This window comes from Suricata suricatta, chromosome X (genome assembly GCF_006229205.1).
Source record: "Suricata suricatta isolate VVHF042 chromosome X, meerkat_22Aug2017_6uvM2_HiC, whole genome shotgun sequence".
In the NCBI taxonomy this organism is placed as follows: domain Eukaryota; kingdom Metazoa; phylum Chordata; class Mammalia; order Carnivora; family Herpestidae; genus Suricata; species Suricata suricatta.
This window is the reverse complement of record NC_043717.1, coordinates 52881179-52905224: the sequence shown is the minus strand read 5'-3', so window position 1 is coordinate 52905224 and position 24046 is coordinate 52881179. Positions and strand designations below refer to the sequence as shown.

At 36.0% G+C, this 24046-nt stretch overlaps 1 protein-coding gene across 7 annotated transcripts in view; it reads left to right on the top strand.

Moving 5' to 3' along the window:
- HDAC8 (histone deacetylase 8) overlaps positions 1-24046 on the top strand; it is a 225820-nt gene that overhangs the window by 108475 nt on the left and 93299 nt on the right. The window contains exon 11 of one of the 7 annotated variants that reach the window (XM_029929840.1): positions 11748-11807. The exons of 5 other annotated variants lie outside the window; for them this stretch is intronic. In XM_029929840.1, coding sequence (XP_029785700.1) covers positions 11748-11762 — 15 coding nt within the window. In that variant the 3' untranslated portion in view covers positions 11763-11807. Of the gene's footprint in view, positions 1-8520; positions 8857-11747; positions 11808-24046 lie in introns of those variants that run through there. One more of the 7 variants, XM_029929837.1, reaches the window with a different exon arrangement.

Here is a 24046-nt window from a genome sequence, read left to right as displayed (position 1 = left end):
TGTTGGTTTGGGTTTCATGTATTTTTGCAGCTTTGTCATTAGATGTATATACATTTAGGGTTGTTATATCTTCTTGATGAATTGACCCTCTTATTACTATGAAATATTGCTCTTTATCTCTGGTAATATTCCTTGCTCTAAAGTCTACTTTGTCTGATTTTAATATTGTCACATCTGTGCCAATTTGATTATTATTTGAGTGGTGTAATTATTATGATTATTATTTGTGTGATATATCTCTATCTGTTCTTTTACTTTTAATCTATTTGTGTTTCCATATCTAAATTGAATTTCTTATAGACCACGTATAGTTGGGTCATGATTTTTTATCCAGTCTAGTCTGACAGTCTCTGCCTTTTGGCTGGAATGCCTATACCACTTATGTTTACATAAATTATTTATATGTTTATGTTTAAGTCCATCTTCCTATTTGTTTTCTATTTGTCCCATCTATTCCCTGTTTCTATTTTTCTGCCTTTTTGAATTAAATGAATATTTTTAAGGTTCCATTTGTGTCCTTTATTTGTCTATTATCTACAACTGTTTGTTTTGATTTTTCATGGTTGCTCTGGTGTTTACAGTATACATTTTTAACTTATCATATTCTACCTTCAAATAGTATCACACTACTTCATGTATAATATAGCACCCTTATTACAGTGTTCTTCCATTTTTCTTTTTTCCTTCCCTTGTGCCATTGTAGTCATATATTTTACTTTTGCAGATATTATAAACCCCACAATACATTATTATTATTTTGCCTTAAACAGTCAATATATTTTTAAATTTTTTTCAACATTTATTATTTAAAATATGAAAAATAAACCCAGTACACATTAGCACAGATAACATGTTATGTTTTTTTAAATCTACTTTCCAAGACAAAAAATTTCATGAAAAGAATGTCATTGCTATATATTGTTGCACATGTCTATAATGTCAGACTTAATAAATGACAAGTTACTTCTCATCCGAGCTTCTACAATGTGTTATTTTGTTTTTCTTTTTTTTTTTTTACATGTTTTTTATTTATTTTTGAGAGACAGAGAAAGACAGCACGAGCAGGGGAGGGTCTGAGAGAGAGACACTCACAGAATCTGAAGCAGGCTCCAGGCTCTGAGCTAGCTGTCAGCACAGAGCTGGATGCGGGGCTCGAAACCACGAATTGTGAGATCTGACCTGAGCCGAAGCCCGACACTTAACCGATTGAGCCACCCAGGCACCCCTATTTTGTTTTTCTTAAAGTATATGAAGAAAATCCAGCTTCACATAGATATGTAGTTGAAAAAGGGAGGGGTGTTTCAATAACCTTTACAGACGATTGTGGATATTCTTCTTTGATACTACACAAAAACCCTACAAATGGTAGTTTCTTAAAGGTTAATGCTGTGTGGAATCTGAAACTGTATCAGTGAACTTTTTACTTTTTATATACTGTTACATTAAAATTCATTGGTCATCTTGTGCTTTGAATAGGTATTTGACCCATCTTGTACACATCGACTATTTGGAAAATATTGGTTCACTGAGTTATATGAATATTTCAAATGCTGAAACATTTTTTGCACTATCAAAAGTTACATTGATATCAGCACTAATCTCACTGAAACAAAGCTTAAGTTTGGGGAAGTTGTCAAGCTTACAATGGCAAAATTAAGTTTTCCAAAATTATAATTTTCATTCAAAATTGTAAATATCATTATTGGCAAAAAATTATATCAGTTGTTTATCCTAAAGGCTCACTTCATTTTTGAGAATTATCTGCCAGATTCTTCCATCTAAGAATCCTATTCCATGAAAAGTGGCTAGTTAAGTCACAACTTAATTACAGATCTGTTTTTCTGAATACAACCACAATAGTGTAGTTTATAACAGAAGCACCTTTTTCATATCTATTTTGTGACACCAAATATTTAAAACCAGAATCAAGATTTAATAATTTTTAATGCTTCACCAAGGACATTCTTAATTGAAATTTAATTTTTTTAATGTGATTACATGGCAGTATAAAGAATATAATAACTACTGGTATATTTTGGTGCTACTGCCTTAATTTATATCATGGTTCCTGCAGTTTTACCTACTACTGCTTTTGTACTTCCATGTAAATATAAACAAAGTTGCTTCAGGAGAAACTGTGAGATGTGAACAAGTTATTCAGCATTTTAATATTTCAATACCACTCATGTTTGTTGTCAACCATTCACAAAGAAAAAGACTTCTTCAAAGATTAGTCACTGCTGATACCACATGACTGCAAGCAAGACAACAAGTCCAACCACATTTGTAGACTTGTCTGTAAAGTGAAAGTACAATTATGCAAATAAGATAATGACTAAGTCTTCATGTTTAGAGCTAAATGTTTAAGTAAGCAAGTTACCATGCCTTTGAAAAAAGGCACTACTATGAGTTATTTTACTAACATTTCATTTAGTAGGCATTGAGCAATGTCGGCTATTCAAGGCTTTATTGATCTCTAAACTCTTACGTGCCTTTGCCCAGGTCCATATAGTCTAATGACTTATGCATAAGATGCTTCAGTGACTTCTTCTAGTTTGAAAAACTCTTAACAACTTTTTTAATAGGCTCATTATGTCTACACTTAAAATATCCCATTTTTTCCCTTTAACTATGAATAAATGGTCTGAAAATGATGCAACAACTTAAATAGCAAATTATTCTGAAATTATATGAAAATGTTCTGTGCATAAGACACATAAAGTAAATTAATTACATATATAAAAGTAATTCTATCATAAATTCATTCTTTGCTTACAATTTAACCATGTCTTTGAAGTCAATGTCTTCCTACCTTCCCTAATTCTTCAGTTTCATCTTTTTCAGCTTCTTTAAACATAGATGCTACAGCTCTGATTTGAGACAGCAAGCTTTCTAATCTCACTTTATTAAGCCAACAATCCATATTCTTAAGTTTCTGTCTAGGTGGAAGCAAAAATCTGGGATTTCAAAATAATGATTTACTAAACAATAAATAAAGTTATAGAGATTATAGCAGGTATAGCTAAGGATACTATTTCTATATCTCTCTTGTGGTTAGGGAGTACAGGCACTGGTCATGGTGCCAGCACTTCAGAGCAAAGAACTAAAAAACTTAAAGGAAGGGATGGAAGAGAAGATCCAAAGCCTGACCAGGCAAGAGGTCTCAGAGTAGGGGAACCTGTTGTATGGGCCCCATCATAGGGTGCAGGGAGGCTAGACAGCTACTCATACCAGCCAAAGGACACAATGCTCAGACTAGAATGCCCCAAATATGAGCAGCTTTGGACCATACACCTAGTGGCCCAACCTGAGCTATGCCACCTTTTGGCTGGACTGTGTTGCTCCACTTATTACTCTGCCACCAGGCTGACAGCCTGCCTCATTCCTCCATGGGCTTTAGTGGCACACCTTTGCAGCCAGCACATGGCAGCCACCACTGGACATGCTGCTCCCAATGTGGCCCTAAATTAACATTTAAAGAAATTAAAAGATAAGTAGGAAAATATTTATTCATTCATTCAGTGTGTGTGTGTGTGTGTGTGTGTGTGTGTGTGTGTGTGTGTGTGCATGAGAGACAGGGAGCGAGGAGAGTCACAGAGAGAGAAAGAGAGAGAGAGAGAGAGAGAGAGAGAGAGAATCCAAAAGAGGCTCTGTGCCAACAGCACAGATTGATGCAGGACTCAATCCCACAAATCATGAGATCATGACTTGAGCCAAAATCAAGGGTTGGACTCTTAACCACTCAGGCACTTCAAAAACATTTTTTACATTTACCTATATATTTATCCTTTCCAGCATTTTTCAGTCCTTTGTGTAGATCCAGATTTCCATCTGGTAAAAGTTACATTTTGCCTAAGAACTTCAGCTAATTTTGTATTCAAATGTAGGTCTGTTAGCAACAAATTTTCTCAGATTTATTTGAAAAGTCTATTTTGTCTTAAATTTTTAAAGATATTTTTAAAGATATTTCTATATTTTAAGATATAGATTCTAGGTGGATAGTTTTTTCTTTCAGAACTTTAACGATATCAATACATTGTGTTTGTGTTTGCATATTTCCTCATGAGAACTCTGTAATCATTCTTTTCTTTTTTTCCTTTGTATAATACATGCCTTTTTTTCCTTTGGCTGCTTTTACCTTTTCTCTTTGTGACTAGTTTTCAGCATCCTGATTATAGGTTGCCCTGGTATACTTTCTGTGTGTGTGTGTGTGTGTGTGTGTGTGTGTGTGTGTGTGTGTGTGTGTTTATCCTCTTTGGAACCCAAAGCTTCTAGGATCTGAGTGTTTGTAGTTTTTATCAAATTTAAAAATATTTCAGCCATTATTTCTTTTCTGTCCTTTCTTTTCTTCTCTACTACTGGGACTCCAGTTAAACCTATGTTAGATCAGTTGTATTGTCACATAGCTCACTGAGACTCCTTTTTTATATTTAATTTTTTAAATTTATTTTTGTGAGAGAGCAAAAGAACATGGGTGGAGGAGGGGCAGAAAGAGAGGGGGAGACGGAATCTGAAGCAGACTCTGCACTGTCAGCACCAGCCTGATGCGGGTCTCAAACTCATGAACTGGAGATCATGATCTGAGCCAAAGTTGGACGCTTAACCAACTGACCCACCAAGACACGCCTTTTCTTCTGCAGTATATAATTGCTATTAATCCCATCCAGTGAAATTTTCTTTTCAAATATTGCATTTCTCATTTCTATAACTTCTATTACAAATAAAAACCTTCCAAATAATAAAATCTTTAAAAATATATATGACCAGGAAAAAAATTGTCCACTTCTCTCTTCACTGTGTTCATATTTTCTTTACATCCTTGAACATATGGAGCATATTTATAAATAGCTGTTTTAAGGCCCTTGTCTACTAATTCCCTTATCTCTGTAATTTCTGAGCCTATTCCTCTTGACTCATTTTTCTCCAGGGTATAGATAACATTTTCCTGCTTCCTTGTATGTTTAAAATTTTAAATTGTATATCCAACATTGTGAATTTTACATTGTTGAGTGTTGGATTTTTTTTTGTATTTATTTAGAGGATTGCATTTTTATTTGATAGACAAGTTATTGTGAATCAATTTGATCCTTTTGAGGTTTGTTTTTAAATGCTCACTTAGAGTAGACCTTGAGTAACCTTTACACTAGAGCTAATTTAGCCCATTTTGAAGGAACTGCTCCTCTGAAGTCCCTACTGATGCCCCTCTGTATTCATTGAGGTTTCTCCATTTTGACCTTGTGTGAACTCTAGGAAGTGTTTCTCTTACAACTTCTTAGTAATTGTTTCCCTAGAAATTTTTTCTAGATTCCTTGTGAGGTTTTACCCTATCCATATTCAGATTAATATTCATCAAAAGACTCAAGGGGACCTCTATGCATATTTCTAGCACTTTTTATGGCTTAGCTCCATCACCGCAATTTCTAACCACCTTGGCTTTTATGAATTCCCATCTCTGTCTGCTCTACACAGAGATTGTTAGACTCTGTTTGGATTTGCCCCCCCCCCCACAACTGCATCACAGTCCAGGGATTATCTCCTGGAAGAAAGCTGGGGTGATCATAGGGATCACCTTATTTGTATTTCTTTTCTCTCAGATTACTACATTATGCTGCATATTGTCCAATGTCTGTTAAAAAGTTTCCTATATTTGGTAAATATTCCAGTGGTTTCTAAAGAGAAAATAATTTCACATCTTTCCCCTCATAGCCAGATACAGAACCCTTTTATTTATCTGCTTCCAGCTTTTTTCTGCCTTCATTTTTGGAGAATATTTTTGCTGGATATAAAATTCTAGATGGAAACTTTTTATTTTTTTCTTGCTCCATTTTTTTGGGGGGGATGGAAAGTCAGTCTTGTTTTGATCATTTTTCCCTGGGTATACTGTGTCTTTTTCCTCTGGCTGCATTTATAAATTTATCTTTGGTTTTCAGACCATTTACCATGATATGCCCCAGTATACTTTTGTTTGTATTTATCCTACTTGGGATTTCCTGAGTTCCTGGATCTGTGGGTTCCAGATTGGGATATAATTTGGAAAATTCTTGGCTGATATTTCTTGACTCATTTTTTGCCCTATTTCTGTCTCTCCTATCTTTCTGGAACTCCTAGTAACATGTGTTAGATTGACTGATATCAGAGGCACCTGGATGGCTCCATCAGTTGGGCAACCAATTCTTGGTTTTGGCTCAGGTCCTGATCTCACAGTGCATGGGTTTGAGCCCAACATTTGCACTGTCAGTGCAGAATCCCCTACTTGGGATTCTCTCTCTCTCTCCCCCTCTCTCTCTGACCCTTCCCAGCTTGCTCTCTCTCTCTCTCAAAATTAATAAACTTAAAAAAAAGATTGATTGATACTGTCCTGTAAGTCACTGAAGTGCGTGTCACTTTTTAAAAATATTTTTCTATGCTTCAATTTGCTTAATTTCCACTGATATATCTTCAAGTTTACTAATCCTTTCTCCTTTAGTATTTAGTCTGCTATTAACCCCATCAAATTAATCTTTATCCCATTCTATCCAATTATTTTTTAAACTTCTTCATTCTGAAATAGTTTTAAATCCAGAGACAATTGTAAAAATAGTACAAAGAAGTCTCATATACCCTTCATTTGGTTTCCCCCAATGTTAATGTCTTCACTTATATAAATATAGTAAAATATAAAAACCAGGAAATTATATTTCATCTATTTTACACATACTCGTGTGTGTGTGTGTGTGTATTTAGGTCTATGAAATTTTATCACATATATAAATTGTTGTATCCACAACCACAGTCACGATACAGAACTGTTCCATCACCACAAAGCCCTTCCTTGTGCTAATTTAACCATAGCTGCCTTCTCTTCCCTTAACTCAGTCTCTAATCCATGGAAGCCACTAATCTGTTCTTCATGTCTATATATTATTTTCATTTAGAGTATGTGATATAAATGGAACCATGCAGTATGTAACCTTTTGAGATTGGCTTTTTTATACTCAGCATAATTCCCTTGATAGCTGTCAAAGTTATTCCATGCCTCAATACTTCATGCCTTTTTATTGCTGAATAGTATTCTATGGTATTGGGATGCCATAGTTCATTTAACCATTTATCTATTTAAGAACATTTGGGTTGGGGCGCCTGGGTAGCTCAGTCGGTTAAGCCTCCGACTTCGGCTCAGGTCAGATCTCACGTTTGTGGGTTCGAGCCCCGTGTCAGGCTCTGTGCTGACAGCTAGCTCAGAGCCTGGAGCCTGCTTCCGGTTCTGTGTCTCCCTCTCTCTGTCCCTCCCCCTCTCATGCTCTGTCTCTGTCTGTATCAAAAATAAATAAAACATTTAAAAAAAAATTTTTTTAAAAGAACATTTGGGTTGTTTCCAATTTGGGGCTATTAAAATTAAACATTTATGTATAGTTTTGTGGATGTAAGTTTTCATGTATCTGGAATCAATACCAAGAATGCAGTTGCTGTATCATATGATAGGTATAGGTTTTCTTTTTTATGAAACTAGCATTCATGCCTTTTTATTACCATTTACATATTATATCTTTTTCCATCATTTTTATTTCAATTTATCTATATTATCATATTTGAAGTGACTTTCTTATAGACAAAATATAATTGAGTCATATTTGTTACCCATTCTCTCTCTTTTTTAATTGGTGTGTTTAGATCATTTGCTTTTAATGTAGTTATTGATATATTAAGACTTAAGTTTGCCATTTTATCATTTATTTCCTGTTTATTCCCTGTTTTTCCCTCCTGCATTCCTCTGGATTACTTGGACATTCTTTTTTAAATTATATTTTAATTTATCTATACTGTTTTCTAGTATATCACTTTGTATAGATTTTCTAGTAATTGCCTTAGGTATTAAAATATATATACAATATATAAATATGTTTATTTATATATAAATACAAATATATATAATACATATATTATGTATATAATAGTTTATTGTTATCAACCTTTTGCCACTTTGAGTAAACTATAGGAAACTTACCTGACTTTATTCCTCTCTAATATAATATTTTAAAATTTTACCTTAAATACATTGAAAGCCACAACAGTAATTGTTATAGTTTTTGTTTCAACCATCAAACAATTTTTAAAAGTGAAGAGGAGAAGGAAAATGTGCTATATTTAGCCATATTTTTATCATTTCCGTTGTAGTCTTCTTTTTTAATGCTCTAAGATTTCTTGTTTTTTTATTTTCTTTCTGTTTGGAGAATTTCCTTTGGCCATTTTTCTAGGGTAGAGCTGATAAAGACAAATTCTCTTTGTTTTCCTTCATCTGAGAATGGCTTGATTTCTCTTTCACTACTGAAGGATATGCTCACTGGCTATAGAATTCTGGGATAAAAGGTTTCTTTTCAGCACTTAAAAAAGTGTGCCTTTTCCTTCTGGCCTCTATGGTTTCTGATGAGCAATTCATTTTCATTTGAGTCATTGTTTCCATAGAGGTAGGAATGTAAAGTGATGCATTATTTCTCTCTGCTTTCAGAATTTTTATTTTTGTTTTTTCTCCTTATGTTTCAGATACTTAATTATGATATGACTTGGAGGAATGGATTTTCAGGGGTTTATTCTGTTTGGATTTCATTCAGCCTCTTGAATATGTAGGATTAGTCTTTCACCAAATTTGGAGAAGTTTTAGCCATTATTTCTTTGAATGTTTTTTAAATGTCATCTTTATCTTCTTTGGATATTCTGATGACATAAATGTTTGATATTGAGTTCTTGCCTCACAAGACCCTAAGTCTCTGTTTATTCCTTTTTACTCTGTTTTCTATATGTTGTTTAGGCTGGGTGATTTCTGTTGCTCTATTTTCATATTCACTGATGCTTTTCTTTGTTATCTCCATTTTTTTTATTAAACCCATCCAGTTAGTTTTTTATTTTGATTATTGTATATTTCAGTTCTAAAATTTCCATTCTTTATGGTCTCTGTTTCTTAGTTGGTACTTTCTATTTCTTTTTATTGTGTTTCTAGCATGCTTGAAATTGCTTCTTGAAACATTTTATAATGGTTGCCTTAAAATCCTTGTCAGATAATTCTAACATATATGTCATGTTGGTGTTAACATCTGTTGATTATCTTTCTCATTCAAGTTGAGACTTTTCCTGATTTTTTGTATCATGCGTGAGTTTTTATTTGAACCTTGAGATTTTGGATCTTATTTTATGAGACTATGGCAACTCTGAACTCTGTGCTCTGAATCCTCAGGCGAATAAGCTGCCTGAGCTCTACCACACATCACATAAAATATAAAAACTGTGACTGCTACCATGTGTAGTTCCTTTCTTTCAAGGGTTGAATTCCCTCTACCTTCTGCCTGTTTTGGGATGCTCTCTAATACCTTCAATTTATCATGATGGTTAGTCTGATATAAGCCATTCTATCATTACCAGAATCCAGAAGTCAGGACTTATTTTTCATTGTATAACTTTTGATACCTTTTGAAGTTTTTACCATGTATGCATAACTTATTTTCAAGTGTAAATAAATTGTTGAAATTAAAATACAAAAGTTAAATTAATATATTTATCAGACAGACCTGCTTTCATAGACCAGCTCCAGGGAGCGATCATAGTACCAATGCATGTTAGACAAGTTGAGAAAATTATTTTACCAATCTGTCCCTCAGTTCCTTCACCTATAAAATAGGGATTATTTTGAGGATTCAATGTATTTGGTCTACACAAAATGCTTAGAAAAGTGGCTGGAACATATAAGAAATAAATAGATAATACTAATTTAAATTAAATTTTAAGCTTTATTATTGTTAATGTCAGAAACATTGGTAAAACCCACAGCCAAGGACCTGTTTCTTCTTAGTCCTTCCATACTGATAATTTGGTCCCTAGTAATGCCTAATACATTTTTTAAAAATGAACATGGTGCTGCTGTATTGGATGCTATGCATATTTAGCCTAATAGCCCTTACTGACACTGAGAGCTCATGGAACAAAAATGCTGAAAACATATCTAAATGAAATATTATCTTTTTATGTGAACAAATGAGTATAATTGGATAAACACTAGAAATTTTATATTTGAGTTCTATATTTAGATAAGGTCATTGTACCAGACATTCAGCAAATGATCCTTCTGTTGCAGAAAGGCTTGATAGAGGTAGGATTTAAAAACTGTTTGAATGAGAAAAGCACTTAATGCTTATTAAGCACCAATTATATCCCATGCAAGTAGATTCACGTTATATCCTACATATATATATATGTATATATACACACACACACACACACACACACACACACACACACACACATACACACACACACATACATATATATCATTTATGTCTCTTAGCAATTCTGGGAGGTAGGCATTATCTCTCATTACCAATGAGAAAAGTAAGACTAAGAAAATAACTTGACCGAGATCAACTAGTAAAATAGCAGAGCCAAGACTGAATCTCAAAATTTTCCTATTTCTGGGCTTATCCTTTTTCTTTACTTTCAATGATAAAACCCAGAATTTTGGCATAAATAAAACATGGGAAGAAAATAACCATCTATTAGACATCTACTACTTACGAGACAACAGGCTACGTGCATTATTTCATTTAGTTTTCAAAGCATTATTTTATTCAATCCTCACAATAACTCTGAGAAGGAAGAAAAATAACATTCTTTTGAACACCTGCTCTGTGCCTAACACTATATGAGGGCTTATATAAATTACTTCATATGGTCTCCTAACAGCCCAGTGAAACCTGTATTGCCCCTACCACTAGAAAGAAACCAAAACTGAGCTTTCACCACACTTGCCTGCCTTCTAAGGTAGCCCTAAAGGGCACCCATATTTTTAAGCCCTCTTAAGCATTTTGCAGAACATATATTCCACAAAACATGACTTTTTAAAGTATAATCCACACAACACAAAGGTCTCTCCAAACCAGTGGCTTTTTAATCTTTTGAATGGCCATGAACCACTGATGCTCCCTCCTTCTAGATAAATGCTTACAATTACACAATTTTAGATACAAGTTTAGAACATTCAGCAATTCCTAAAGTCTATCAATGGATAGATTCTTGAAATAAACAAAAAACCAAAAATCTGTTCTAAGGAACAGAAATAAGTCTTAGAAAACAAGAGAGCTTATTAATGGCTTCAATTATTAAGTTTTACAAATCCTATAGAACACTAACACCTACATTTGGCCCTTCTATTGTTTCACAAAGTTAGATGATAGTCCTATTTCTCTTTCATTTTTTTAATATTGGCATTATGGATTTTTTCTTGTGGTATAATTATTTGTTATGGGGAGAATGGGAATCCTGTGCATTCATTGGATACTGAGCAGCATTCCTGCCCTCTACTCACTAGATGCCAGTAGCACACTCCCTGCACAGTTTTGACAACCAAGAATGTACCCAAACATTGCCAAATGCCTCCTCAGGGGAGACAGAATCTTCCCTTATTGAGAACCACTGGTTTGTAGTAATTATATTTGTCATTCCTGAGTCACTCACAAGCATGTAGGGACTAAGAATCAGAAATTTAAAGTATATATTTTTCTTGCTTGATTAAGGTCTCCTACAATACTTCTCAGCTGGATTGGGCAAGGCGATTCATGTCAACAATTAAGTTTCTAGTTAAGTTATATTTTTTCTTCCTAAGAGACCAACAAAAAAGTTGATATGCCCCCCTGCTTTATTAATTGAATGATTGACTTATCAAGTCATTAGGTCATTCAGAGAACATTTATTGAATGCTAACAATGGGCCACACATTGTGCCAGGTGCTGAAACTATAGTGGTGAGCAGTGTAGCTGTGTTCCCTGCATCATGGAATGTGCAATCAAGTGAGAAAGACAAACCACAGAACAAGTAAAGCGTAAGTGAAAATCATTATAAATTGTGATAAGTACCATGATGGAAGCACAAAGAGTGCAGAGATAGAGAAAAATGGATGTACATAGGGTCAATCGGAAAGACCTCTCTGAAGATGTGACATTTAAGGCTAAACTTGAAGGATGAGAAAAAGCCAGCCAAGTTAAAAATAAGACAACTAGAGGGCAAGTGTTCGAGGCAGAGTAGGAAACCATATGCAAAGACCATAACGTAAGAAAGAGTTTGGTGTGTTCTGCGTACTGAAAGAAGGTCACTATAACTAATGTCAGTCAGTAAGGGGTTAGGGGTAGAAGATGGAATGGGCAAGAACCAGACTATACAGGGCCCATTAAGGCACGGCAGGAAGTTGGTTCTCATTCTTAATAGAGTGGGAAGCTACTGAAGGCTTTTAACCACGAAGGGTGCTGTGATTTGATGTATATTTTAAATCTATCTAACTGTTGGGTGGAATGGGGAGGTGGCATTAATGGAAATATAGAGACCAGCTGAGAGGTTGATGACAGTTGAGATGACAGTGGTGCAGTAGAGAGGATAGAATGACATATTTTAGAAAATGCTAAAGATTCTACCAAAAACTACTAGAACTGATAAATGAATTCAGTTAGATCACAGGATGCAAAATCAATGTACAGAAATTGGTTTCATTTCTATACACTAATAAGGAGCAGAAAGACAAATTAAGAAAAGAATCGCATTTACTATTGCACCAAAAATAATAAAATATCTAAGAATAAACTTAACCAAAGAGGTGAAGACCTATACTCTGAAAACTATTAAGCATTGATGAAAGAAATTGCAGATGACACAAAGAAATGGAAAGACATTTCATGCTCATGGGTTGGAAGAACAAATATTGTTAAAATATCTATATTACCCAAATCAATCTACAAATTTAATGCAATCCCTATCAAAATGCCAACAGCATTTTTCACAGAGTGAAAACAAATAATCATAAATTTGTATGGAAGCACAAAAGACCCTGAAGAGCCAAAACAGTCTTGAAAAAGAAAAACAAAACTGTACGTATCACAATTCCAGACTTCAAGTAGATTATAAAATTGTAGGAATCAAAACAATATGGAACTGGCACAAAAATAAAAACATAGGTCAATGGAACAGAATAGAAAGCTCAGAAATAAACCCACAATTATATTGCCAATTAATCTTTAATGAAGGAGGCAAAAATATGCAATGGGAAAAAGACAGTCTCTTTAAAAAATGGAGCTGGGAAAACTGACAGCTACATGCAAAAGAATGAAACTGGGCCACTTGACTACACCATACACAAAAACAAACTCAAAATGGATTAAGGACCTGAATGTGAGACCTGAAACCATAAAAATCCTAGAAGAGAGCACAGGTGGTAATTTCTCTGATATTGGCCATAACAACATCTTTCTAGATATGTCTCCTGAGGCAAGGGAAATAAAAGCAAAATAAACTATTGGGACTACATCAAAATAAAAACCTTCTGCACAGCAAAGGAACCAACCTGGAGCCTGCTTCAGATTCTGTGAATCCCTCTCTGTCTGTCCCTCCCTTGCTCATGTGCTCTCTCTCGCTCTCTCTCAAAAATAAACATTAAAAAAGACCTAAGCAATTTAACTTCAGAGCCAGTGCTTTTAACCACCGAAAGTTCTAAGTGTCATGCTAAAGAACTGAGAACTTACCTGTTGACAGTACTGAGTCATTGAATAGCAGTGAATGATCAAATCTATGTTTTGATGAGATGGCTCATAATAAATTTAGGGGAGACCAGGCTGGAGACTCTTACAATACATCAAGCAAGTGAAGAGTTTGAAGTAGGGATGGAGCCAAAGGAAATATTTAAGAATTTTTTAGGAGGCATAATTAGCACAACTTGGTGGTTAATTGTATTCTGAGAGTAAAGGAGAAGGAGAAATCTAGAATGTCACCATGTTTTCTGATTTAGATGACTAAATGATATTACTGTATGATGAATAGAGGAGGAAGAGGATTACAACTGAACCATTTTTTACACTGAGTACTAGGTGCCCATGGAACACCCAAGTATATTTGGCCAAGATGCCATTGGATACAAGTTTGAAGTCCAGGGGATAAATCATAACTGGATATAGGTCTGAGTATTATGAGCATGTGGTTAAAACTCTATGAAAGGAAATGAGATTACCCGTGGAGAATATGTAAGGAGACCGTAGGGCCATTAGGGGAATCTTGGAGAATTTCAAGGTTTAAGGAAACAGTAAAAATGAGCTCACAAAGAAGACTTATAGTATGTTAAGGATAGGAGTATAACGCAAATTAAAATCATGGACTCTAGACCCAGTCTGTGTGATTTGGGGCAAGCTACTTCACTTCTCTAAGCCTCAGTTGTTTAAGGATTAAATATACATGTCATGCATGTAAAGCCCTTAGAATAGTGCCTGATAAGCACATAGTAAGTATTAGCTAACACTTATAGGAAGAAAATCAGAGTAGGATCATGCAAACCAAAGTTGAAAGTTTAAAAGATGGAGAGAATTCTGAGATGTGCCAGATGTAGCTGAGAGATCCAGTAAGCTAAAGACTTACACATATGAATTAGATTTAGCAAAATAGAAGCTCTGATGACCTTGCTAAGAGGAATCTCAATACAGTTAAGGGGCAGAGTCAAGACAGCAGGCTGAGTGGTCAATCAAAGATAAAGCAAATGACAGCAATAGGCACAGCTAACTGTTTCAAGAAACTTGCTGTTTAAGAAAAACTCTCAAGTGAAGTAGAAATATGTACAAGGATACTCACCTCAGCTTTTTTTTATGATAGAGAAAAACATGAAACTTTCCTAACTGTTCAAGAGTGAGGGGATCAAAGGTCAATAGTGGGATTGGGGAAATTAGTAAGTATTGGAACAGTAATTGAGAATAGCAGAAGGAGCTGACCAGAGATGAGTAAAAGGATAATAAAGAAGCTTGGAACGTGTATCTGAAGTTCATAACCATGGATTGGTGATACCAGTCTATCCAGTAATAGTTTCCTTCAATAGTGACCGAACAGAGAAGGCAAATTGCAGAGGTTGATCTGGAGTGGTGATCATTCCAGGCAGATGAGGCAAAAGACAAAGGTCGAAGGTGATGTTGAAAGAGGGTTCAAGTTTAAAATCATATGTTGTAGGCTAGATGTGAGGTAAAAAGGAGGCAGAAAAACCAGGAGAAAGTAGGGATCAGGACACCAGGGTGTCTCTGTGAGGTGAGAAAGCAGAGTGGGGTGAAAGCACAAGAGATTTGGTGGGGCCAGAACTTGGACTCCAAGTGTAAAATATTGCAGGTAGCATGGTAGAAAAGGCATAGATTTTAAAATCAGCCAGACCAGAATTTGAATTATAGCTCCAATATTGAATAGTTAGATGCCTTTAGACAAGCTCCTTGAACTCTGTAAACTTCAGTTTCCGTGTGTGTAAAGTAAGTATAATGACACCTATCTCAGAAAAACTGTCACATGGACATAGTTTAGATTTTTTAAATGTTTTTATTTAGTTTTAAGAGAGAGGGAGAGAGACAGCATGAGCAGGGAAGGTCAGAAAGAGAAGGAGTCACAGGATCTGAAGATAGGCTCCAGGCTCTGAGCTAGCTGTCAGCACAGAGCCTGATGCGGGGCTCGAACCCACAAACTGTGAGCTCATGACCTGAGCCAAAGCCAGACGCTCAACCAACTGAGCCACCCAGACGCTCCTGGACATAGTTTAATGTTGTCAGCCCCCCTTTCTCCCACTCAGCATTTACTGGGCACCAATTATGAAGCATTTGTTTCTGGGGATACCAAGATAAAGGTCACTTCAGTTCCTTTTAGGGACTCATGGGTTAGCAAAAGTGACATAAATACAAAAGAGGTAAATAACAATACAATGTAAACCAATAAGTTACAGTTCCAATTGCCTTGCACAATATGAGCAGTATGAAGAGTGCTATGGGAACACAGTGAAGGTATGACTAATAATGCCTGATGAAGTAAAGGAAGGATTCCCTTCAAAGCAGTTCACAAACTCAAATTTTAGTTATAATGTTGCTTGAAAGAAAGTATCATGAAATGGGGAGATGACACTTTAAGGAGGCACAGCACAGAGGCATTTGCTTTTGTTTTCCTAGACCATATTTCCAAGGGTAACAGGTTCAAGAGAAGCTGTTTATTTAAGGAAAATGACCTGTGCAGGTCTGTTAACTTAAAACTAGTATGTTAAAAAGGGAGAGACATTTAAAGTGACTGAGAAGAAAGGAAGTAATCAAGAGTTCAATGTTTAGGGCACCTAGGTGGCTCAGTCAATTAAGCATCCGACTTTGGCTCAGGTCGTGATCTCACAGTTCGTGGGTTCAAGCCCTGCGTCAGACTCTGTGCTGACAGCTCAGAGCCTGGAGCCTGCTTTGGATTCAGTGTCTTCCTCTCTCTCTGCCCCTCCCCTACTCATGCTCTGTTTCTCTCTGTCTCAATAATAAATAAACATTTTTTAAAAATTTTATAAGAGTTCAATGTTCAAGAGAAGCTAAAATCTGGAGCCTACATTAGTGATTTATTCATGGACAGGATACAAAATAGCTCTTTCTCTAAAATGAGGGGAATAAAAAAATGATAAATATAGATAATTTACATCTAAAAAGAGAAAAGAAGTCAATTTCTGGAAATCATACTTTATATGCATTTTTTTATTTGAGAGAGAGTGTGTGTGTGTGAGCAGGGGAGAGAGGCAGAGGGAGAAAGAAAGAATCCTAAAGCAGACTCCATATTCAGTGCAGAGCCTGATGCAGAGCTCTATCACACAACCCTGGGATCATGACCTGATCTGAAATCAAGAGTCAACAACTCAACTGACTGAGCCACCAAGGCACCCCAGTATGCAATTTTTCTTATAAACCAAGAATATTTTCTTAATATGTTCACAACCAATTTAAGAAGCTAATTCCTACAACTGATGGGCCTGTCAACTGTTGGTGAAATTGAAACAACAGAAATAAAGACCTTCCAAACCCTCTCCTCTGCACATGGACAAGGGGGTGCTCGCTGCTGCAGCAACAGGAGAGGACTGTGACAAAGAGTACCAACCTCTTCTCACTTGCTTTCACCTTTAGCTCTTAATTGTTTACTACATGAAGCCCTATTGCCCATTCTAATGTTCTTTTGCTCCAGTCCACTTATATGCACACCATATGAAGTAAAATTCCAACCTGAATTTTGCCTGGTTCTGAGTAGAATTGGCAGCACATACAACAGCTGTGCTGACTTAATGGATCCTAAAGCATTTGGCTGCATTGTGCTGTCTCCTAACCTTTGCAGCCAATGACTCCCCCTTTCTGGGATACTATCCCACAGTTACGTCTTATTGTCATGCACCTCCAGGAAGTAGAGCTTCTGAAAGGAGGCTTGCTAGCAGTGATATGGGGCTAGCATCTCTGCCTGACCCAACTAGGATCATAGTAGGGGGTAGACCTAAGCACTGGGAATTTTTCCAGCTGCTTTATGCCCAATAACTCTTCAAATTGCACCATTTAATAAAATCAGAGGAATTAATTAAAACTCTGCATTGTAGACACCTTTAGTTAATTGCTGCTTTCCTGCTTCTGCTCTAAGTAGATGCCAAGGTAACAAAATGAACAAATTGGAACCAGACTCCTTATCCTTTTACTATTAATGTGAAAGATATCTACATTTCCTGCTAGATCACACATTGGCCTTGTAAACTTTAGAACTTTTATTTATTTTTTTTTTTACAACCAGGAAATAAGTCCAAGGGAGAAAGAGCATTCCTGAAGGAGTTTCTTCCAAGGTCACAAAGAAAATAATTTCTCCTTAGAGGAGTATAATAGACAGTGAGGGCCCAGTAAGATTAAGAGACTCTGTGTCTTTTTTTTTTTTTAAGTTTATTTTGAGAGAGAGCATGTGAGCGGTGGGGAGGGGTGGAGAGAGAGAGAACCCCAAGCAGGCTTCACGCAGTCATTATGAGCCAGACCCAGGGCTCAATCTCCCATGAGATCACGACTTGAGTCAAAATCAGAGTCAGACGCTTGTCAAATCAAAACCACAATGAGATACAACCTCACACCTGTCATAATGGCTAAAATTTAAAACTCAGGAAACAATAGATGTTGAGGAGGATGTGGAAAAAGGGCAACACTTTTGTACTGCTGGTGGGATTGCAGCTACTCTGGAAAACAGCATGGAGGTTCCTCAAAATATTAAAAATAAAGCTACCCTATAACCCAGCTATTGCACTATTAGGTATTTATCCAAAGAATACAAAAATTCTGATTCCATGGGGCACATGCACTGCAAGGCTTATAGCAGTACTATCAACAATAACCAAAGTATGGAAAGAACCCAAATGCCCATCAACTGACAAATGGATAAAGAAGATGTGGTGTATATAGTCAAGGAGATATTACCCAGTGATCAAAAAGAATGAAATCTTGCCATCTGAAACAATGTAGATGGAACTAGAGGGTATTATGCTAAACGAAATAAGTCAGAGAAAGATAAATATATGACTTCACTCACATGAGGAATTTAAGAAAACAGATGAACATAGGGGAAGGGAAGGAAAAATAAGATAAAAACAGAGAGAGAGAAACCACAAGACCCTCTTTTTTTAATGTTTTAATTATTTTATTTTATTTTTTGAGAGAGAGAGAGAGACAACGTGAGCAGGGGAGGGTCAGAGAAAAAGGGAAACACAGAATCTGAAGACAGGCTCCAGGCTCTGAGCTAGCTCTCAGCACAGAGCTTGATGCGGAGCTCAAACCCACAAACTGTGAGATCATGAACCATGAGATCATGACCTGAGCTGAAGCCAGACGCTCAACCAACTGAGCCACCAAGGCGCCCCAAGAGACTCTTTTTTAACATTTATTTATTTTTGAGAGAGAGATACATACACATAGACTCTGAAACAGGCTCCAGGTTCTGAGCTGTCAGCACAAAACCCAACTTGGGCTTCAACTGACAATCCGCGAGATCATGACCTGAGCCAAAGTTGGCGCTTAACCAACTGAGCCACCCAGGCATTCCAAGAGACTCTTAAATACAGAGAACAAACTGAGGGTTGCTGGAGGACTGCGGGTTGGGGCCATGGGCTAAATAGGCAAGGGGCAGTAAGGAGGGCACTTGTTGGGATGAGCACTGGGTGCTATATGTAAGTTATGAGTCACTAAATTCTACTCCTAAAACCATTATTACAGTATATATTAACAAACTTGTATTTTAATTAAAAAAATAAATTAATTTAAAAAGACTCAGATGCTTAACCAACTAAGCCTCAGATGCCCCCAAGAGATGCTGCTTTCTTAAAGGGAATTAACAGACCTCACTGAGAAAGACCAAAAAAGTACATAAACTAAGTTATCGGGGACCTAGTATATGCCAGATACCATGTTAGATGTTTCACAGGTCTTTTTTCCTTTTAACTCTCACAACAACTTTCGGGGGTATTTATCTACACTTATAGAAAAGAAAACTGTGTCACAAAGAGGTTAGCTGGTTGGTGCAAGTTCACACAGCTAGTGAAAGAGTAGTAGAAAGGAATAAAGGAAAATCTACAAAGATACTGGGCAAAAGAGTAGATCCCCATTACCCCCATTTTGAAACTACTTTTTTTTTTTTAACACTCATTGTGTCACTGGGCATCCATTGTCAATTCCTGGAGTAACCTTGGACTAGATGATTAATCATAATCTATAAACAGGAGCTAGCATTCTTTGGTCACTTTGACTACTTCCTCTTGTCTCCATGTTCATTCTCTCAAATCCTCCATGCTAATCTTCTAGGCTACTCTCTTCCTCAACCAATTAACATCCATTCACTGGGCGCCTGGGTGGCTCAGTCTGTTAAGTGTCCGGCTTCGGCTCAGGTCATGATCTCATGGTTCATGGGTTCGAGCCCCTCATTGGGCTCTGTGCTGACAGCTAGCTCAGAGCCCGGAGTCTGCTTCAGATTCTGTATCTCCCTCTCTCTCTGACCCTTCTCTGATCATGCTGTCTCTCTCTGTCTCTCAAAAGTAAGTAAAAAACATCTTAAAAATTAAAAAAACATACATTCTCTATTCTTTCTATCCATTTGTCAATTCTTTATTCAACCAACAATCACTTATTAAATTACTACTATGTGTCAGCATTCTTCCAGGTGCTAGAAAAGCAAAAATGAAACCAGTTTCTGCCCTAGATAGATTCACAATCTAAAGGGGTACACAGACATAGAAACATTGGTGTAAATTCTATTATAGATGGCAATGGAGGATCCAGGTTTTGTAGGTCTGAAGTACACAGTTTGGGGGGGGCACTATTGAAGAAACAGAAAAAAATCAGGTACAGTGAATATTTAGAATGGGAAAAGAAACTGCAACAACTTAAAAAAATTTTTTTAAAGATACTACAAGCATCACAAAATTCAAAACCATTCTAACTTATGTTGTATTAATTGAATGTGTGATGCAACTGTAGTACTTTTTTCCCACATTTTTGTAGCTACATGTCCTTTTGTAATGTTATTTTCAATAGATAGATAATTCAATTATTACTTTAGCATACTTGATCAAAATTTGTTTTTTATTATTAATAAATCATGTATTAATGTGCTTAGGTTGCCATAACAAAATAGCATAGAATGGGTGGTTTAAACAACAGAAATGTATTTCCTGCAGTTATGGAGGCTAGAAGTCCCATATCAAGGTCCAGCAGGTTTTGGTGTCTGGTGAGAATCTTTCATGGCCTTTCCTCTGAGTGTACATGGGAAATGAGAGAGGAAAAAAAAGATCTCTGTTTTGCTTCTTATAAAGCCACCAATCCAACTGGATTGGGTCCCCACCTTCATGACCTTGTTTAGCATTAATCACTTCCTAAAGGCCTTGCCCAAATATAGTCACACTAGGACTTATTGCTTCAGCAGATGAATTTGTGAGGGTGAGAGGGGAACATGATTCAGTCAGTATGCTAAAACGTGACGGTACACATAGCCATACCCTCTGTAATACTGCTAGATTTGGATCCTTTAAAAACAGGAATTATGATAAATTCTATATTGGACAATTTCCATGAAAAAAGAAAAATATTGCAGTTCATTTATAGTTGTATATGATGTAGTGACTATATTTTTGAAAGGAGAAAACTTTCATTTTGACTAGGCATCATTAAAAAATAAATTATCCACTTAAAATTTAAATGTGATGATTAGAATAATTTTCCAAAGACTAAACTTGGATTTTGTCCATTTCAAATGTTGTCTCTCCTCTACTACCCAATATGTCAAAGACTGAGCACTATAGAGTACATTCACGTCACAATACTACCTCTGGCTTTGTCATTTTTGTGTAAAGATGCTGGATGAGTCAGGACATTGGGCTATAGGAGCATTCTTGAAGCCATTTCTATACCATTAACAATACATTAACTCTACACACAAGTTACTGCACACCACATAAATATATCCCACTAATCCCACACTAAATCTATCTACAACTCAGCCTCATTTTAGCTACCCCAGTGCCACCCAACACAAAGAAGAAGAAGTCTGGTGTAGGAAAACAGTCTTAACCAAATGTGGTTAAATATCTTACTTTGCAAATTAGAAAAAGCATATAACCTTGTAAATATAATGTCAGGGCCCTTCCCAGATCCTTGGAAAGTGGCTGTCCAAGGGAGGGGCTTTGAAGATTTCTGATTAGCTTCATGGTAAATTAGCCTCCAAAGAAAGATATATTTAAATTTCTTTAAGTGATCAGTGAAAGCTTCACATGGGAGGATGGTTTGAGCTGGATCTTTAAACGTACTCAAGGGAAAGGACATTTCAGGACAAGTCATTGCATGAACAAAGCTACAGAGTAGTTAAAAAACACATGATCTTGGGGAAATATAAATAGTTTACTATGTCTGTAGGGCATTTGTGGGAATGGTGGTGATGAGGTAGCAAAGGCAGACTGAAAGATATCAGACTTGGAAATTCATGGAAACCCCTGTCTACAGCCTTTCTTAAGTTACTTTAAGTTCTCTGATGCTCATTGGGAGGAAGAAAATAATTGTATCTGTTTCTATTATGGGTGCAATGTAATAACTAAACAGAAAATCAGGAAAGATAAAGAATTCAACATTGCCATCACCTTAGAAGATCTAATTGACATTTATAGAACATTCTACCCAATAACGGAGTACACTTCTTTTCAAGTACTCATGGAACATATACCAACATACATCATATAAAAAGTGATGAAGTAAGCAACCTCAAGGTACCATCACCCCCACAGAAACAGAGAAACAAACAGAACCTGTTAGAATCAAACTTTACCAAGCCCTAGAAAATGGTCAAAATTCACCACAACCAAGCAAATGCCAGATCAAAGAAAAAACTTAAAAATGATAAACCACAGGAGTTACCACTTTATACCCATTAAGATGGCTGATATTTTTTAAAATGGGAAATAACAAGTGGTGGTGAGGATATGGAGAAATTGGAACTCTTGTCCATTGCTGGTGTGAATGTAAAGTTGTGCAACTGCTATGGAAAACAGCTTTATCGTTCCCCTCAAAAATAAACAGAATTACCGTATGATCCAACAATTCCACTTCTAAGTATATATGCATAAGAAGTGAAGCAATATCAATGTTATTACAGCATTATTCAAAAAAGCCAAAAGGTGAAAACAAATATCCATCAAAGACGAATGAGTAAACAAAATATGGTATATGCATACAATAGAACTTTATTCAGCCTTTAAAAGGAATGAAATTCTAATACACACTATAACATAGATGAACCTTAAAAGCATACTAAATGAAGAGAGCCAGACTCAAAATGGCAAACACTATATGATTTCACTTATAATAGGTACTTAAAATGGGCAAATACAAAGAGACAAATACTAGCTCTCTATTAGGCTAGAAGTTACTCGGGGCTGGGGTTGAAAGAAATGGGGAATTACTGTTTCATGGATACATAGCTTCTGTTTAGGATGATGAAAAAGTTCTGGGAATACATAGTGGTAATGATTGTACAGTATTGTGAATGTACTTAATGCCACTATACTCAACAATTATAAATGATTAAAATGGTAGAAAACAACAAAAATGTTTTCGGCAAGGATTTGGAAGAGACAGTTGAGGTAATCTCTTAAAAAAATCAGAAGGTAGGGAGATGGGAAATAGAAAAGAGAAAAGTAAGAAAATTAGAGAATTAACCCATAATGTCCAAAATCCAATAGGAATAATTCTGAAGAGAAAGAAGGAAATTATCAAAGAAGTAATTTTAAAAACTCCCCAAACCTAAGGACACAACTTTCTAGACAGATAGGATTCACTGGTTGCCTACCACCATGAAGGAAAAAAGATCTTGAGACATAGCATACAAATTTAGAACAGAGGGAAAAGAAACTATCCTAAAGGCAAGAGCTTCCAGGGAGAAACATTTCACATCACATTAAAAATTTCAGAAATCAGGAGTGCCTGAGTGGTTTAGTCAGTTAAGCATCCAATTCTTGATTTCAGTTCAGGTCTTGATCTCATAGTTTGTAAGTTTGAGCCCTGCATTGGGCTCCACCCTGACAGCACAGAGCCCGCTTGGGATTCTCTCTTGACCTCTCTCTCTTTCTCTCTCTCAAAATAAATAAACTTTAAAAAACTTTCAGATATCAGATTGGCTTTGGACATATCAACAATACTGAAAGCTTGAAGACCAATGCCTTTAACACTCTAAACAGAAAATGATTCTCAACCTTGAATTCTACACCCAGCCAAAATACCAATTGCAAGGATAAAATATAAACATTTTCAGACATGCATAGGCAGGAATCTTGGATTAAGGGCCCAACAAAATGAGGGCAATAAATCTGAAAAAAGGAAGACATATGATCCAGGAAACAGGATTCAGTACAGGAAAGAACAGCGAGGATTTCTCAAGATGATACTGAAGGGAAACTCCCAGATAACAGCTGTGAAGAAGGCCTAGAAATCAAACAGTCCAGTTTGGGAGTCTCCAAGGGAAAGGCTTTGAGGAGAAAATGGGATTTACCTATTGCCTCATGTGGTTGACAGTACTGAGAGGAAAATTACAATTTTGTCAGAGTGTGACATAAGTTAGGGATAAGTACATAGAAATGTATACACATTAATAATGAGTACATAAAAAGCTATGCAACATATCTAAGGTGAAGTAATTATTAATTCCAGGAAAAAGTTTCTAAGGAAGAAAAAGTAGTCATACT